The sequence below is a fragment of the Leopardus geoffroyi genome, chromosome X, assembly GCF_018350155.1.
Source record: "Leopardus geoffroyi isolate Oge1 chromosome X, O.geoffroyi_Oge1_pat1.0, whole genome shotgun sequence".
NCBI lineage: Eukaryota > Metazoa > Chordata > Mammalia > Carnivora > Felidae > Leopardus > Leopardus geoffroyi.
This window is the reverse complement of record NC_059343.1, coordinates 28007757-28027744: the sequence shown is the minus strand read 5'-3', so window position 1 is coordinate 28027744 and position 19988 is coordinate 28007757. Positions and strand designations below refer to the sequence as shown.

General features: G+C 36.2%; 1 protein-coding gene across 11 annotated transcripts in view; it reads left to right on the top strand.

The window, feature by feature from the left end:
- DMD (dystrophin) overlaps nucleotides 1-19988 on the top strand; it is a 2127700-nt gene that overhangs the window by 874390 nt on the left and 1233322 nt on the right. For 9 of the 11 annotated variants that reach the window (XM_045472664.1, XM_045472669.1, XM_045472671.1 and 6 more), the window contains exons 30-32: nucleotides 2047-2208; nucleotides 19004-19114; nucleotides 19508-19681. In XM_045472664.1, the coding sequence (XP_045328620.1) occupies nucleotides 2047-2208; nucleotides 19004-19114; nucleotides 19508-19681 (447 nt within the window). Of the gene's footprint in view, nucleotides 1-1718; nucleotides 1942-2046; nucleotides 2209-19003; nucleotides 19115-19507; nucleotides 19682-19988 lie in introns of those variants that run through there. The other 2 variants (XM_045472674.1, XM_045472675.1) reach the window with 2 other exon arrangements.

Below are 19988 nucleotides of genomic sequence, written 5' to 3'. Positions count from 1 at the left end.
TGTTTGAAGAAAGAAGAGTAGTATGTTTAGGGCCAAGTATCAAGAGGGACATCGTGCATGTTCAGGAATGAAAAGTAAAATTTCTCTGTAGCTTGAGCACGAAGTAGAAGACACCAGCAGGGACTATGAAGGAACTTTAAAGCCATATTAAGGAGTTTTGCCTTGATCCTCAGGAAAACGAATACTCACTAGGGGATTTTAAGCAGAGAACCATGATTGCATTTTAGAAAGAGCACACCATAGCTACATTGCAGATGGGTAATGATAGGATAGGATACCAGCCAAAAGCATGTACTGTTTTTGAGGCAAGAGGTGATAATGACCTCAACTAGAGTAATGACAGTGGTGTTGGGGTGGGGCAGGGGGTGGAAGAAAAGGATGGAATCAGAAAGTATTAAGAGGTAGAAGAAAGGTTTGGGAATTGATTGATTAAACACAAAATGGTGAACGGCATGATAGGAGAAGAGGGAATATTCAGAATTAAGCCTAATAAAGGCAATGAATAATTGTAAGTCACTGAAATAGGGAAAAAAGTACAGAGGGAGAGCAAAAACAAGTTGGAGAGGTGAGAATTAGGTGAGAAGGGGACGCAGAAGATGCCGATATTTGGTCCTGCTGCTGTTTTGGTTGCTGTGGGATGTCCACATAGAGATGTCAGGTTGGGTATCGCATATGCACATGAGGAGATCGAGGGAGAGATCTGGACTGGAGACATAGTGTTGAGAGATGGGAGCGTTAAGAGGGCTCAGCGCAACTAAAGCTGTGGGTGGAATGAGAAAAAAGGAAAGCCAGGGGCAAAATCCTGAAGATTTCCTGTACTAATAGAAATACTGACAATGTCTTCCCACTCCTGCTGCAGTGCAAGACCTTGGTCCAGACCTCTTAGCCTTATTCACCGTTGAGTAACAATGTGTTCCCAGTTGGCCTCCTTAAAGAATAATGGTATCTCTAATACATTTTAAGCTTCAGAGCCAATGTATGTATTCTTTTTTCCTTTACATATTTTTTTTGAAGTATTGTTGGCACACAATGTTACATTAGTTTCAGGTGTACAGGGTAGTGATTTGACAAGTCTATATATTAGGCTGTATTCATCAGAAGCAGGGACATTTTTAAAACCCCATTCATGGTGTGTGGGAAGGATAGTTCTCTTGTACCAGGTAATCATGTGTACACATCGTGTTAGAAAGCAAAACACTTGGTATGATGCATAACTTAAGGAATTCTCATTAAATTCCTTGTCCCATTCCTTACTTTTAGAACTCTTCTTTTAAAGGTGAACAGATCCTTGAAGGGAGACTGTGCAATCTGTTCAGCATTGCTATTTATATTTGGAAAATGTTAAATTATCTTAATCATACCTATAGTAACAATCAAGATTAATTGCGGCTATATTAGGATTACTTATTTGTTCCGCCTCAGCAGTAACACAGATCCAGTTGTGCAAGTTATTTCCATAATCCAAATCGTGAAAAAAAAAAAAACATGGCGGAAAAAGCCCATAGAAAACAGGTACAAGTCATATTTAAAATAAATCCATAACCAGATGACTATGTGAAATTCTCCTTTTGAAAAGGAGTTGATTCTGAACAGATTGTCTATGTGTCTCACTGGTGGAAGTGGATTATCCATCTTGAATTGGATTGTGATGACGATGACCCTATTCTAAGTAAACCAAATCTCTTGAACTATATAATGAGATCAGGAGGAACATTCGGTCTGAGAACGACAGATTGCAGTGTCCAAGATGCTTTCACTAATGTTTTTTCCACCCTCTTTCCTTGATGTGCATAATTCTGTGGTTTTGTCCTGCGTATATTCCTGATCCTGTAGTTCTGTGTGCTAATTCCTTTTTTTTTTTTTTTTTCTCATTTTTACTCTTATTTGTGTAAGCAGAGCTGAATGAGTGGCAGGAAGCTGCGGAATCTATCTTACAAAAAGGTGATGGTGGAAGAATCTAGAATCTTCATTTACTTTGCAGCTGGGTTGCAGAAAAACTACCGCGAGTAAGCATTTCACTGATTCATTCTCACTTATTTTCTTTAGGCTGTGAGGAGGCAAAAGTTGCTTGAACAGAGTATCCAGTCTGCCCAGGAGATCGAAAAATCCTTGCACTTAATTCAGGAGTCCCTCTCATCTATTGACAAGCAGTTGGCAGCTTATATTGCTGACAAAGTGGACGCAGCTCAGATGCCTCAGGAAGCCCAGGCAAGTAGACTGGGAATGAGCTACTGTTATTGGGTGTATTATCTGAACAGGACATTGCTGAATTTCTGAGTTAAAATTTATGCGGCTCATTGTATGGAGTGTTATTTCATTGGCTGATTTGAGTATCTGGACGCACGGGGAAAAGAGAGCTCTAGGTTAGTACTCTAAGCTTTATTTTTGAAAATATATGGTGGCAGAATTTAAAACAGAGATACTTAAAAGATAGGGAAATGTCATATAGAAGTCTGCTGTTTCTCGGTAGTTTCAGACTAAAGCTAGAGGGAAGCCTTAGGAATGTAAATTGTAAACAAATTAGTTTTAGTGGTACCACTAAAAATGCAGCCTCAAAAAATTCAGTCTCAAATATTTTATTATCAGCTCATCTCTGTTATCTTGGAATCATAATTTATAGGATCTCTATATTCTACACTTAATGTATTGCAAGTAGTTAATAGCAAAATGTTTGAGATATAAATTTGCATTTAATTACTAATAATCATACCATATACACTCACATGTACTCACACATCCCACTCTGTTCAATCCGAACTGTCCCAAGCCAGATTTTCTAGAATGAGAGTTAAAACAGTAATGGAAATCAATGTAAGATCCCTTTATACTTTATAAATTTAAGCTATACCTCAATTAACTTTTACCTTGGAAAGTATTTTTTAAAAGCTGCAATTCTATTTTTAAATAACATTTCAACCTATGTAAAGTATGGTAGGTATTATTTATTTCAGTATCTTTGATATTTTCTGATAGTAATGTAGCTGCTTTTCAGATCTTAGGTACATATTATGAACCTAACAGCCAAAGATGACTCAGAGAAGTATGTTATGATAGGAGGGGCATTAGAAGGTTATATACCCATCCCAAAGGCCCTCTTCGCACTAACTGGTGGAGATGCCCGAGTGTTTTCATTTTAAAATGAGTTTTTGGATTAACTCTTGGATTTATAGGTCATGGTTACAGTGCAATTACAGTGCACTGAGTCATAGTTAAATTGGTGTCCAGAGCATCATTGTACACAGTAGCATGGGACACGTTACCATATTGTCAAATTCTGACCAAAGAAGTCCCTGAGAACACGGGGCAGAGTATAGGTGGTTTCGATAGAGTTACCAAGCCCAGGGCAGAGGGGTTCCTCAGTGCAACAGGGGATGAAGAAGATGTGGTTTGGGGGAATCCTGTTGGCAGAATCCTCGTGAGTCACATAGAAAATTTTATAGGCAGGCTTTAGAAAAATGCATGTCAGGAATGACATAAATTACTGAGTTGGGAAGGACTACATGATTATAAACTAAAAGCAGAATAGAATCAATTCTTTTTTTAATTTAGTGACATAAACTTGGAGGAACGTTTGATTAAAGACTGCTCATAAACTTCTGAATATAATTAAGGGAAATTTTGAACAGTATAAATAATAAACATTAAAAGTGAACATTTGTACTATAAAATATATAGTTTTTTAAGGCTTACAGAATGGAAGTATGAGTAGCAACTTTGAAACAAGCAATAGCTGTTATTGTTTTAGAAACAAATGGGAGCTTTTAGGAAAAAAAAAAAACAGCTTGTTTCGTTGAAAAGGCTGTGGATCCTGAGTATTTTAACTGAGATATAAATCCAGGATTCCATAAACATGAATATAACATACTAGTTTTTAATACCATAATAGAAAGTGTTTGGTTTTCTCCACTAAAAAAGCTGTAGTAAAAATGTTTTTAATTATCACAGTTTGAAATACTTGGAAATAACAGCACACATGTCAACTAAGAAATTTCAAATCTACTTGAGAAAAGGGATTTTAGAGCACTAACAAGCTCAAATCCGTTTTCCATGAATTTCTGGTTGCACGGGCATTTTCAAGATACTTCTTGACTTTGAATTCCGCCACTGGTAATATATAATATTGGAAAATGCAAGCCTCCTGAAAGCTATTGAAACATTCTTCTCCAAGATATTCTTTTAAGATGACAGCTAGTGAATTGTTTTCTGGAACAGAGTTATCAGGTACTCAGATTTACTTCAAGGATTGCATTTCCTGAAGCTTGATTTGAAACTCTCTTCAAAGAAACAAGTAGAAAGTAAAGAGGTTGTCTGTGAAGTAAGAACATAAGCAGAGTTTGTCAGACAAAGAAGCCACTAAGAATGCCACCAAAATGACATTTTTTTTTTGAGTGTATATCATGGGGGCTAATTTTAATGGTTTGTATTAATGCAAAACAACTTGTCTCTTTAAACTTTCATCAGACTTCACTGCTAATTAAAAGATTCCGTCAGGGGTGGGGGTGGGGGGGGGCGCCTGGGTGGCTCAGTCATTTAAGCATCCGACTTCAGCCCAGGTCATGATCTTGCAGTTCGTGGGTTCGAGCCCTGCATGAGGCTCTGTGCTGCCAGGTCAGAGCCTGGATCCTGCTTTGGATTCTGTGTCTCCCTCTCTCTCTCTGCCCTTGCTGGTGCTCTCTGTCTCTCTCTCTGTCTCAAAAATAAATAAACATTGAAAAATTTAAAAACAAATAAAAGATTCAGTGGACTTAGCTTTCCCGTTTCAGGAATCAGTACTTGTTTTAGTATATCACTGAGAAGCCAGACAAAAGGAATAGCATTACCGTATTTAGTCATCTTAAATAATGTGCTCTGATTTCCTGTCACACACTGGCCACTGAGATTTGTGGATGTCTGACTCCACCGTGTGGTGCAGTGATAGTTTTGCTATCAAATTTAATTCTGTTCTTCAAGCCTTCTTTTTCTGCCTTTTAAGATTAAGATTCTCAGGTATAACAAATTCCTGGTATTAAGGACATCCATGCAATGTGTATACTTTCTAACTCTTCATATATACTCTTACTATTTATAAAAGTAGATATAGACCAGAATAGGTCCTTGCATTCCATTTGCATTTGTAACTATAAGGCAGAAATGAGCCCCCCGCCCTGCCTCAGCGTGTTATTTGATCAGTTATCTGTCATGATTATAGAATTGAGCCTTCTGATTCTAAATCTGATTAAAAATATATACTGTTGTATTTACTGGCATGAGCTCACATGAGTAAAGCTTAACCATTTAGACATTAAGACTACATACTGCAAGGATATCGGAGCTTACAGTGACCTGAGCATTTCTTTTCAGACAATCACACATAAACTTAAATCTTAAACACCAAAATCTTAAATAGTTTGACCACAGCATCAAAGCCCCAATGCCAGGCCATTTAAAGAGAGATCTTTATTCAAGTACAAAATTAAGGTGACATCTTATTGAATCAAATAGAATAAAGCAAATGGGGAGAGTTCTTCTAGATACACAAGTTTATCTTCTAGATACATAAATCAGAAACTTAAAGAACTATTTCAAAAATAGTATGATTGAAATATAAAAACCACGGAGAATTTCCTCAAAACAGCATTGTAATTTTGCAGAATAAAATCATTAAATTATCTAACTGCAAAGAAACACATACCACGAATATAGTTATTTACTCCTTAATTTTCCTGCAGAACTTACCAAAACATGGACGTTTAGTTTTAGCACCTAAGATCTGGAAGAAAAATCGAAGTTCCCCGGGGGTGCCCTCGGCCAATCATGTCAGAATTTCTGTGTAGACTCAGTCATGAGAATTATTGGAAATTCTCCAGGGTATTTTCACATGTAGCAAAGGTTGAGAACAGCTTTGGAGAGTTCATTCTTGGTAATGGCTGAGTTGCCCCACAGTCTTTTCTTCACATCACATGTCTGAGTTCTCACTCCTTGTCGTTCACATGTATGGCATTGTCAGGATTTCAATGGGAGGGAGTTGGGGTGACTTTCTTCAATTTTGATTGTGCCCTTACTCTTATGGTAATTGGATGAAAGTAGAAAACACAGCTGAGAATTCCTGCAGAAATGAATTAATTCAGACAAATAGAATTTTCAACAAGGACGTTTGAAAATGAATTTGACTTGGTTTTCTTGCTTTCTTATCCGCTCCGCCTAATTCTGCATATGTTAATGTGCCAATTAGCTTGGATGTGCCTCTAAATTATCGTAGGAGCCATGATAGTCCTGTCTAAATAACCACTTTAATATCTGTAATTTGTAAAATTACGAAGACATTTCAGTCAGCATTTTTTTCTTTCCTATTCCAGTAATTTCATTATCTTGATTCTGCAGTACCTGCGAAAAATCCACCATTGGTAGCTGTTGAAATGCTCTATATCATTGAGTGTTGACGATGTGCACTTGAGAGAGAATATTACGGTATCACTAAGATTACCACAAGAAGCAGTGGGGCTGCTTAGCAGTGTTGGCAGTAGCTCAACTACATCCTGCAGGAATCCTGCAGATTCCTCATCCCATCTTTTACAACATCATCTCCCACATAGTGTACTTAGGTGCATGAGTAGAGAGAAAAAAATTTAAAGCAGTTGAGGAAGCAAGTTATCATCAAAGGAGAGGACCTCATAATCACCATAGAAAAGTGCTCCTATATTTCACTTGTCATGATAGGACTTTTGAGTATTCCAGGTTCACTGTAGACCAGATTTCTTCATTCCATCTCTTTTTCTATCCCATCAGCAATGTAGCTAAAACATAGCATCGACAAATACAAAAGAAGGATCTTCTTTTGAGCTTTGGGTGTTGTATGGAAACCAATTTGACAATAAATTCAATATTAAAAAAAAAAACAAAAGAATATGTCAAAAGGAAAAAAAAAAGAAAGCTGCGAATTTAAGCTGACTGCATTAGGTGCACATCAAAATAATTCCTAAGTGAGGTCTTCCTGTGTTTACTGAAACTAAATCTTATAACTCAATTTAAATATGTTTGACCATATTTAAATGTAAGCATCCCAAACTATCAAAATCAATGGCTTGCAAAATAAAGATCTAAGTACGGATTTTGGTCTATCAGATTAAGCTTATGATTTCATTCTAGAATAAAAAAGACTCTTACAATGTAAATAAGCACATTTGAGTGCCAAACGACTCACAACAGTTTAACTCTGCAGCCTACTTCCCTGATTTATGGATTAGACCGTCTAAATCCTCACAGCAGAATTCATTCCGGATTTATGTGATGATGAAGTAATTTAACCATAGAAGAAGAATATGCAGATGTATTACAGACATTTGGATTCCAATGGTAAACCCCACATGGGCATAGCAGAAATAGTTTCTTTTCACCAAGCAGTAGAAATAGGATGGCACACACAACACAATTAATTTCGAATGTGCTCTAACATTGGCACTGCACCCTAGGCGTGTTACTGTATAGACCTGATGATTCCCCCATTTAGAATGACTGTTATTATTTTGATATGTTTAACAGTGTGGGAAATAATTGCAAGCAAGAGTTGCAGAGGGTGCACCAGATTAGAAATTTGCTACCTTTGGGGTGCCTAGATAGCATAGTCAGTTGAGCCTCTGACTTCAGCTCAGGTCATGATCTCACAGTTTGTGAGTTTGAGCCCCGCATCGGGCTCTGTGCTGACAGCACAGAGCCTGGAGCCTGCTTCAGATTCTGTCTCCCTGTCTCTCTGCCCCTCCCCTACCCATGCTCTGTCTGTCTGTCTCTCTCTCAAAAAAAAAAAAAAAAAAAACCGCTAAAATAAATAAATAAATAAATAAATAAATAAATAAATAAAAGAAACGTGCTACCCATCATTGACTGTACTTGGAAAAATTACATGGTATCATGTCCTCACAGGATGTATAGTGGTAAAGAAATGGACATCTTTCATATTATAAACTCAAAAGTATACATCTTAAGTCTGCAGTTAAATTACAGCATCCTGTTGTGAAAATCTACACATTCTAAACACAAAGGTGAAGGGAGCTGCATCTGGCTATGGTCGCAGTGGAGATTCTTGCAGTACTCAGAATGTTTTAAGGCAATTTAGATTCAACCATTTTTTTCTTTTTTTTCTTATACAAATAGATATTTATTCTAAAACTAACCTACAGAGAAGTTATAAACCTGAAATGCACACCAAGATAACACTTGGCTTTGTATACACACCCAATGTTTTATTTTCTTTGTGGCATTTATGACCGTCTGAAACTCCTTATTTATTTTTTAATTAGTTTCCTTGTTGTTTTCCCTGTCAACCTCAATTCACTACCTACCAAAGGTCAGCTTATAAGAGATCAGGACTACCTAGCAGGTCCTCAATAAATATTTGGTGAATTTATTCAATTCCTGAAAGTTGTACCACATTTAGTCACTAAATATATGCCAGATAAATGTGCCAAGAACTGTTAAAAAAAAAAAAAAAAAAAGGAGACAAGCCTAAAATGGATTTTGCCATCTTGCCGTAAGATAGCAGAAAAGAAAGATGAAAATCAAAGAATTGGTGACCAGACATGTTTACTATAATCCTCAAGAACCATTTTTAAAATGGGACTTAGTAGGTATCCTCATAACATCTTGTCACAGTGTTTTATAATTCTGCCAAGGTTTGGAACTTTGGAACAGTTTGAAAATATTTTAAGTAGTACTGAATACCATTTTTCATGTGAGAAGGAACGATTAGCGGAAAGTACATAGCCCAGCCTTTCCATGTACTAGTCCAGTCCTTTAAAGGACCGTACCATGTGAATGGCGACTGTTTTCAAAGCATCTGCATTGTGTTATTTTATGATTACAATATTTTAATGAGGTAGATAAGTCAAATATTTAGGTCTAAGGGAATATTTGAACAGGCTACATGATTGGTTGAAGCTGGGGATGGGGATGGGGATAATGAGTTGTTGAAAATGGACACATGGGATCATTTGAGGGAGCTATAGAAATGTTCTACAAATCAAATGGTGGCAGTGGTTTCAAAACTGTAAATTTAAAATATGCTGACTTTTGCATTTGTTGAATTCTGTGGTACATAAACTGTACCTCAGTGAAGTTGATTTTATTTATTTTTATTTTTTGGGGCGCCTGGGTGGCTTGGTCGGTTAAGCGTCCGACTTCGGCTCAGGTCATGATCTCACGGTCCGTGAGTTTGAGCCCCGCGTCGGGCTCTGTGCTGACAGCTGAGAGCCTGGAGCCTGTTTCAGATTCTGTGTCTCCCTCTCTCTCTGCCCCTCCCCTGTTCATGCTCTGTCTCTCTCTGTCTCAAAAATAAATAAACGTTAAAAAAATTTTTTTTTAAGTATATTTATTTTGAGAGAGAGAGCAGGGGAGGGGCAGAGAGAGAGGGAGGGAGGGAGAATCCCAAGCAGGCTCTGCGCGGCCAGGGCTCCGTGCAGGGCTCAAATTCATGGACAGAGTGCTTGCAATCATGAACTGTGAGATCATTACCTGAGTCAAAATCAAGAGTTGTACACTTATCCAACTGAGCCACCCTGGCACCCCAATAAAGTTGATTTTAAAAGAGACTGTTTAATAGACAATATTGCAAATAGCATATTTAAAAAAAAAACAAGTTCAGTTTACTGTCAACTTTCTTTTCAAGTTTATTTATTGATAGAGAGAGACAGACAGACAGACGGACAGACAGACAGGCAGACAGACGGAGCGGGGTAGTGACACACAGGGAAACAGAGAATCCCCAGCAGGCTCCCATGCTGTCAGCACAGAACCCAATGAGGGGCTCAAAGGAATGATGAGATCATGACCTGAGCCAAAATCAAGAGTTTGATGTTCAACTGACTGAGCCACCCAAGCACCCCTCAACTTTCTTAATCCATTGTTTTCATGCATAGTAAAGGATTAAATGTGAGGAATTTTGTGAAGTAACCTGGAATTGACTTAAATGGTGGATATTTATTCTTGATCATCCTTGTGTCCGCTATAAGATTTTACACAGTAATATTATAATGTTTCAGTTGTTCATAGGCAAATACATTTAATGGATGTCATTTCTAAAGCATTTTCACTGAAGCTGGGACTTTAGCTCAGATCTCCTTCCTTTACTTTGATAATTAGTTTTCTATCAGGCAAAGACATATAGCCACTATACTTCCCCAAATTTCTATGTAGTATTTCAGATTTCCCCCAAAGTTTTGTTTCTTCACTTCCCTAATTTGAAAAGTAACCATAATTGCTTGAAAATGTATATTTATAACGGACTGTTCTATTGCCATTGCCATTATTATAACTATGACCAGCATTATTTCTCAGGTGTATTGTAAGGAATGATCACTCCACGAGTATTCAAGTTTTGGGTTTTAAAAGGTTCTCAAATTTACTTAGAAAAATTTGCATGTTGTTTTTCTCTTCCAGAGGTTTATGGTCGACCTTTTATATTTGAAAAGCTTAAGCAAAATTTAACAAACACAGAAACCTGCTTTTCCAGAAATTTGTCACTATGCCACATGACTCCTATGTCAAGCAAAATGTTTTGAACCCATTCAAATGGAATGTTCTCTTCATACCACTCCTTTCCCCTTCCTATCAGAGTAGTAGGAGAGAGGTGGAAGAAAATGGTTGTCAGCCATTTTCTTAAATTTCTTAACATAGAGCTCCACAAAGTACTTACAATTGAACTAAGTTAATAGCTAAATTTATCTCAGTGATATTAAAATGTTTGCCATTACTGGAGCACCTGGGTGGCTCAGTTGTTTGAGTGTCTGACTTTGGCTCAGATCATGAGCTTACGGTTTGTGGGTTCAAGCCCCGTGTCGGGCTCTGTGCTGACAGCTCAGAGCCTGGAGCCTGCTTCAGATTCTGTGTCTCCCTCTCTCTCTGCCCCTCCCCTGCTCGTGCTCTGTCTCTCTCTGTCTCAAAAATAAACATTCAAAAAATAATAAAATAAAATGTTTGCCTATTCTGTTTCTCCCTCTCTCTCTGCCTCTCCCCCACTCATACTCTGTCTCTTTCTGTCTCAAAAATAAACATGAAAAAAATAAAAATAAAAATAAATGTTTGCCATTATGGCATAAGTGTGCACACACACATTAGGTATGTGTGTGTATACACAATTACATTTATGTATATATTGAACTTAACAAATATGTATTGAGGGTTCCACCATGCCACGCAGACCTGCAAAGAGCCTCTAATTAAGTTGTTAGAGTGTAACAAGCTCTTTGGCCTGCTGCATATTTCTGAGAAAAGTCAAAACTGCGCCATCTGACAAAATTTATAGGTAACACGCTTTCTAACTCGTCTAATGAATTCACAGGATCTTTTTACAAGCAGTGCTAAAAAGCTGTGTGAATTTCTTCTTTCCTTTGTATTTGACTGAAATACTGTATAGTATAGTCTAAAACTTTTCAAAATAATTTTCCCACTACCATAATTAGTACACTTTTTCCCTTGCTCCCTACTGGTTTGAAAGTACAACTAATCCAAGCTCTTTTAGTACATTTTTTTTCCTTTAATTTTGTGAGTCTGTATTATATGTGGCTATTTCCCCTTCTCAAGGGTGCAATTTCGGAATTGTGATTTGTTTTAAAATTACTAATCTAATGGTGTTAACATTTCTCCATTAATCATCTCAACATGACACCTTCCAATCTTTTTCTTTCCAAAATATTTTAGTTATTTTCTCTGGGATCATTTTCTTTATTTGACATCACAAAAGCTCCAGTAATCATTTGATAGAAAAATTTCCTTTATTCCATTAAATGCTTTAGACAGCTGCAGCTTAATTTCGCTTGCCATTTTCTGTCATTATTTTGATATATGAGAATGGTCTGATGAGGTAAATCATGGGGAAAAGCCCTGCTCTCTTCTCAGTTAATGGTAAAGTGCTATACTGGAAATGTCTTTAAAGTTTGATTAGTTTTTAGTTGTATAATTTACCCTTTCCCTTCTTTAGTGAAACATTGGTTATTTCTATTTGCATTGTTGTTTTCTACTTTCACTGTATAGGGCTAGTTATAAACATAACGGCAGGATTACCACATGTCTGTTTTTGGTAATGACCTGATGTCATAATTTGCTTTATGTTACTTCACCTTATGAAAAGGAAAAATCCAGCCATCCTGAAAGTTATTGGCCCGAGAAATCCTATTAGGCCATACAAGGGTGTTCTAAAACAGTATCCCTGATTTGCTACTTCACTTCCTTTTACTTTTGTGGAGAATTACTGAATTTATATAAAGCCAAGCTGATGAATTCACAACATCAGTTTGGTTGTTTTCTTCAGTTTTCATCCATATCCTGGTAGATGTAGATCTTACGTGAAAATAGAACTCAAATTATACAGCTTTTAAATCTTGAGCAGATCTTACACATCTGGGAGCCAAGTATGGAAATCATTTTCCTTTGCATTAAATTTTCCATTTTCAGTGTTTGCTTCTATAGTATTATTTTTTCATTGTCTGATCATAATGTCAGGAAAGATGATGTAGTATTTGTCTTTTTTATTGGAAGGGAGAGGCAAACCATAAAGCACTCTCTTAACTATAGAGAACAAACTGCAGTTTGCCGGAGGGGAGGTGGGTGGGGGGATAGGTTAAATAGGTGGTGGGGATTATGGAGGGCACTTGGGATGAACAGTGGTGTTGTATGGAAGTGACGAATCACTGAATTGTACTCCTCATACCAATATTACACTGTAAGTTAACTAGCTGGAATTTATTTATTTGTTTATTTATTAAAAAAAATTTTTTTTGAGAAGGAGAGAGAGAGAGCGTGAGTGAGGGAGGGACAGAGAGAGGGGGAGACGGAGGATCTGAAGCAGGCTCTGTGCTGACAGCAGAGAGCCCGTTGCGGGGGTTCGAACTTGCAAACTGAACGGTGAGATCATGACCCAAGCTGAAGTTGGACCTTTAACCAACTAAGCCACCCAGGTGCCCCGAACTAACTGGAATTCAAATAAAAACTTGAAATATGAAAAATTAAAAGATTGATTGATAGAAAAATAAAAGAGTTTTTAAATAGGACATTGTCCAGTCTGCCTGGAAGTTTCCATGATAAGCTGTTATTTAAACAAATCATGTATCTACTTCATAATAAACTTGCCCTAAAGTGATAAGCAGTTTTTAATTACGTGGTTCCAGAATACTAATCTGATGAGGTTAAATAAAGGAGGTAGTGAATGATATCCAAAGTACAAACTAAAAATGAATTACCACTTGAAAGTAAGAATTGTGGATTTAATTTGTAAAGGTGCTAGCTCACTACATAAAAGTGCGTTGCATGTTATGCCATCTTCCCTAAGTAGAATTGATTGGAAATATATATCCACCCTTATTTTATAATTTTAGTAATGAATTGAATTGTTGTTATTGAATATATTCACTAAATATATTAGGGAGCTTTCCCCAAAGCTACTTGTGTGATATTGTCTGACAACAAAAGCAAAAGGATCATTTCAGGATAATTTCAGCAAAGAACTGTATTCCTTATGGTACCGCAGTGTATGTTAATATACGAAATATTCTGAGATATTCTGTGGTACAGACAAATGTTTATCCTTAATTTCCAAAACATATTTACTCACTGGGATTTTTTCATGCATTACCCACTTAATCGATAAAGAAATTTTGATCTCTCATCCTATTAGAACAATACTTATAGATGGGAGAATTTTTCTAGGAAGAATTTTACCTATAAATTATAATAAAATCTCAGTTTCTCAGTTTTAATGATTTTAATGGTGGTGATCTTTCTAAGAATACAGAAATTCAGCTTCTCAACTCTCTGTCTAAGAGCTTGTCATAAATATGAATATTCCAAAAGTCTGTGTAATGCTTTGCCTTGGGTTCTCAATTGTCAAACTTTGCTGACATGTGACTTGTTCCTTCACATACCCTGGTGACAAATAAAGCTTACGTTTTGGATTGTGTTTCTGTAAGACAGTGTTGTTCCTATAGTTTATGAGTCCTGACAGCAGTGTGGCTTATTTGGGAAAATGTGGAATTTATCAGCAGAAGATCTGTGTCTTAGTGATCACTTACATCATCTTGGCTTTGTTTTGTAATGCCAGGCTGACTAGAGGCAGCTTTGAGGGGGGCAGTATTTCAGAAAAAAAGTATATACTAATGAGAAATAGAAAATTATTGGTGAGTTATAGAAGGGCCTTTTGTAAAGGAGGGCCCCTGCAACTTAAGGTTCAGTAGCTTCACACGAATTCCTCCTTTCCAAAGTAATTATTGCTCTACCCACGTCTAGTTTTTCCTTCCATGAAATGAAGTATATACACTCTGCATATTCCAAACACAGTCTTTGGTAGCATCATTAGCATAGCCTGAAATGAGATCCCGTATTCTTATTCTCTACCCCTCCAAAACCCCTTCGCAGCCATGTGCAATTTAAATTATGCCAATGTGTTAAAATTTTACCTGATTCTTTAGTAAAAATAAGAATTGCCCCTTCTCTTTTATCACATAGCGTGAGGGCTTTTTTTTTTTAAACCTATTCCTTGTATGTCTGCTTTGTAATTTACTTGTATCTCTATGTTCTGTCTTCCTAGAACATAAAATCCTTAAGAATAGAGACATTAGTTTTGTTCTCACTCTGTGGAATTGACTAGATGTAGTGCTTGTTTCTTGAATTCATAAACTAAATGCCATTAATGAGATGAGTGCACACATGAGATGAAATATCTGTCTGGTGTGACAAATGTCCATGTGGATGACACATTTATTTTTGAATCATAATTGAAGAGGAAGGCTAGTTGTTTAAAGGACACCGTCTGCTACTTCTAGGTATGTTACCTTGCACAAGTCAGCGTTTCTACCCTCATTTGTAAATGAGGGTGACGCGTACTTATATCTTAGTTTCATTAGGCGATTAAATGAATGTATGTGAACTGTTGGTACAGAAGCTCACAGATAGCTGCTTTTGTGGTGATGATGATGATTTCCTTCAGTGCTCTTCTCTTACCCCTCTAGTTTAAAAGGTTAGGGGAATATGTGTATAATTCATTTTTTCCTCACTATATATACCTTGAGGGCTGAACAAATGGAAGAGTTTAAAAAATGTGGATACATGGTGTTGCAGATGTATAATTTGGGTCCTCTGCTCTCTTTGAGTATCTTCTTTTTGTCTCCTCAGTTGCCATTCCCAGTTTGCACAATGACTTTGCAACTTCCGTCACTTTCCTTTAGACTTTTCCTCCACCCATTCTCTCCCTTCCTCCCTGGACACCAAAAGAAGCTCTTCTTCATAAATAAATGATACGTGATGACACATTTGTGAGTGACTATTTGCACAAACTCGAACAGGTGTTTTTACATGCCTTATAACATCTGATCTTTTCACTAAAACCAATGTAGTTGTCTGCTGCAAACCGAGTTTTCCCAGGACTACTGATAATGCTTCTTTACTGGCTTATTATCATCATCTTCAGCTTATAGATGAGAAAATTAAGCCTCAGGAAGGTTTAGTACTTAGTGGCGAATCAGAGCCCTGAAATTTAAATCCAAACTTCTTACTCTATTCTGTTCTGATTTCCAGAGAGCATCAAGTAAGAAGTCCTTTCTGCCCTTCTACATCCAAAATGATCTTTATGCCTTACCTTTGGCTTCTGAAAAAGTGGCACCACCTCTTTCTGTCAGTATTTTGCATTGATTATTGATCTTTGCTCTCTAATCCCTCTTGCTTCCCACATGGTTTTTCCAATCACTTATCATCTTATTTAAATAAGTCAGAGAAAAACAAATACATGATTTCACTCACATATGGAATTTAAGAAACACAACAGATGAACATAGGAGAAGGGAAAGAAATAAAGAGAAAAACATAAATGGAGGCAAACCGTAAGAGACTCTTAAATACAGAGAACAAACTGAGGGTTGCTGGGGGGTAGTGTGTGGGGGATGGTTAAATGGGTGGTGGGCATTAAGAAGGGCACTTGTTGAGATGAGCTCTGGATGTCATATGTAAGTGATGAATCACTGGTTTCTACTCCTGAAACCATTATTATACGACATGTTAACTAACTTGGATTTGAATAATAATAATAATAATAATAATAATAATAATAGTTACAAGACAACTCTCTCAACCCTTGGCTCCTTTCACATAGCTTTAATATGTGTTTGAGTGTCATTCACCACATTACATTATGTGGAGAGATAAAATTCCTCAAAAATAATTTAAACTATTTTTAGATGAGGGTTTCCTGGTCTTGAATCAGGCTTCAGCCTTTGACAACCTAATTTCTGCTCTGACCACTGACTGTTCTAGCTGCAGTGCTCACTGACCAGCTAGTGTATGCTTGTTAGTACTTCTCTCATTTGACATGTCTCAAAATTGACATTGTTGATTTCTCCCTCATTCCTAAAACTCTCACATCACTTGATGGAAGTGGTACCCTTTCTCTTTCCTGATCGTTCCTCTTCTTCTCTTGTAATCTTCCTTCTCTCCTGTGGTTCTTCTCTTTTTCTGCACACCCCTTAAATTCCTATTTCCATGGTTCTCTCCTGGCCCTATCTCTATGTCCCTCTAAGTTGGAGTGCACTAAAATAAATACAGACAATACAGGGGTACACTGCTCTTTTGAAAAAAAAAAAACAAACAAACATGTGGCTATATGTATGTGTGTGTGTGTGTGTATGTGTGTATGTGTGTGTGTGTGTGTATATGTATATATATAAAATGATTTATAAAATCCAAATTCACTTCAAAATACTATCGAATTTATAATAGCATTCTCTTATTTTGGGTTTCCTTAGTTATTAGACTAACTGTAAGTAAACCTATTATTATCTGTGATTCTGATCACTGTAAAATTTTAAACTTTCTCTTCATATTGAAAACCTGGAGTTTTTCATTTAGGACATGAGGTTATATATTACCTCATTCCCACCTGCTTTGCATTTATATTTCTACCACTGTGCATTCATTCTCTGTCTATTATTTTATTTTCCCAACCTCTTCATGCCATTTGTTGCCTCATCTGAGTAACTTGTTTTCCTTCAGTTGGGAATGCTTTTGTTCTTAAAACGTCTGTCTCCTTGCTTATCCAATATACTATTTAGAACATTTAGGTAAAACTGGCAAAACTGAGTTAACTGAAGCAAAAACAAACATGAGGGAAAGAAGTCTGTCATAGGTTTACAGGGATGTCTCATGGCAGCAAAGTAAAAGAATAAAATTTGTCTCAGGAAGGGACTAGATCCTGTGTTTTGGTTCCTTGCAGGAGCTATTTATCATTATGTACTTATATGGATCCCTAATCCCAAATTTTGTGGTTTCTAGAGAATAGTACATGCTGCTTTGTCTTATATAAGGGAGTAATTCAACCAATGAAGATATATATATATATATATATATATATATATATATATATATATACACACACATATATACACACACACACACATTTATATTTATATAAACATATATATACATATATTTATAGTAAAAAAAAAGTATTTGCATGAATCTTGGCTCTTAATTATTTGATGCCAGAATTCTAATTATGTAAGTAATCCATAATTACTTTGTCTCTATGATGGTTAGAATCAATATGCTAAGAAATAATATTAAGGTATATATGTACATTTATAGCCTTATATCCTAAGTAACTCCTTCACCCCTTAACCCATTTGCTTAGGATAATTCTCACTACTCATGGCTGGGTTGTAGTTCTCTGTGGTAACTAACTTCTAATCACACTGTTGTTATTTTCTAGTAATATGTACTAGAATTGACTCCAACTGGTATAATTAGGTGAGACTAATATGCATTATGCAAATTGTTTTCATGAAAATTTTATGGGCACTGTGGTATAAGTTAATCAGTTTCTTTTCTAACTTGTGATAATCTGACAGCAACCAAAATTTAAATTAGAATAATTTGACCACTTCCTGATTTTTGCTCTTTCTGGCAGAGAGAAATGAATGAATTTATTGTTTGAGCCTCTGCACACTACAGAACTGGTCCCAGTCCTGTGGCAGGCTCGAAAGTGTACAAGTCAAATACAGACATACGTTTGAATAGAACTCACTCAAAAATGTCTATTTAAGGGGCGCCTGGGTGGCTCAGTCAGTTAAGCATCCGACATCCGCTCAGGTCATGATCTTGCGGTCCGTGAGTTCGAGCCCCACGTCGGGCTCTGTGCTGACCGCTCAGAGCCTGGAGCCTGTTTCAGATTCTGTGTCTCTCTCTCTCTCTGACCCTCCCCCATTCATGCTCTGTCTCTGTCTCAAAAATAAATAAACGTTAAAAAATTTAAAAAATGTCTATTTAATATAGAAAATACAGCAATTTTTATACTTACTTAAATTTTACAAATGAGTCTTTTTAAGAAGCTTTTAAGTATTTATCAGACAGAAAGCAAGGCCAATTAAAGGATTTAACTTCACTTTCCTAAATCCATAATTTCCCTGAAATTTAACTGAAATGTGGCACAACATGACTGAATAAAGATCACTATTAAGGAATATTGTCCACATGCAAATCTTTCATTATATCTTATCCCTGTTACAGTTTATATACATACATACATATACATACACATGCGCGCACACACACACGTATATATATATATACATATATATTTATATTCATACATATATACACATACACACATACATATGAATATGTGTGTGTGTGTGTGTGTGTGTGTGCACATAATATTTTGTCTTTGGTCAGATTTGAGTGTAAATTCCAAGATAAATGAATATCAGTTTTAAATATTAGATGGAAACTGTTATTTCCTACTGAAAATATCTGAAATAGCTATTCATTATTGCTGATTCCAAAGGATAATTTCTTTTCCTAATAACCCAAATAGGAGAAAAGTAAGCCATTTCATTTTTGATAATGTTTGGTAAGTAAAAAAAAATAGTGTTTTTTTATAAGAGGCTACATTGTAATAGTGGTTTAAGAGAGTTTCAGAATTTCATCTTCTTCGAAAGTGTTATTCTTTGCAATAACCTGCAAAGCACGCTGACTCATAATGCTTTCCTTCCAACAGAAAATCCAATCAGATTTGACAAGTCATGAGATCAGTTTAGAAGAAATGAAGAAACATTACCAGGGAAAGGAGGCTGCCCAAAGGGTGCTGTCCCAAATCGATGTGGCCCAGGTACATATTATTGCATAAACTAAGGAAATGGTTTTAGTTGGGTATTAAAACATACTCTGTATTAGACAGTTTGATTATTAGCAAAATTAGGATTGAGGGCATTATTTGAAAACTATAATATGATATGTAAATAATACAGATTTGGGGGGGTTTCCATTTTAAAGATAAAATTAATAAATTACGCTTTATTTAGTACCACGTTAAGAACAACTACTGAATTCAAATATATGTATTGTTTCTGCTGGAAAGGTAGAAAAGAATTGCTTTAGTTTTTTTTTTTTTTTTAACTTTTTTTTATCTTTAGGGATAAAGAAAAATCTATTAACAAAAGTATGGCTGCCTGTTGTTTGGAATGTGAAACTATAGGGATGCTTTCTTACATTGTCTTTCCAGAAAAAGTTGCAAGATGTTTCCTTGAAGTTTCGGTTATTCCAGAAGCCAGCCAATTTTGAGCAGCGTCTACAGGAAAGTAAGATGATTTTAGATGAAGTGAAGATGCATTTGCCTGCGTTGGAAACAAAGAGCGTGGAACAGGAAGTAGTACAGTCACAGTTAAATCATTGTGTGGTAGGTATTTCTGGTGACTTTCCTTATTAAGAAGTATGTGAGGACCCTCCTTTATAACAGAAGATTGTTTCCAGATAGTTATGATAATTATACAATGTTATTTTAAGATTAACAACAAACATTAGCACATGTGTATTGAGAGGCGAGAACACTTACTGAAACACCCTATTAATACATCCTCTGTAGGTGTCTTTTTGGAATCCAGAATTCTCTAAGGACTGTATAGAATATAAGAGGAAATATCCTTTATTTAATTTTTTAAGTTTATTTATTTATTTTGAGAGAGAGAGAGAGAGACAGAGAGCAG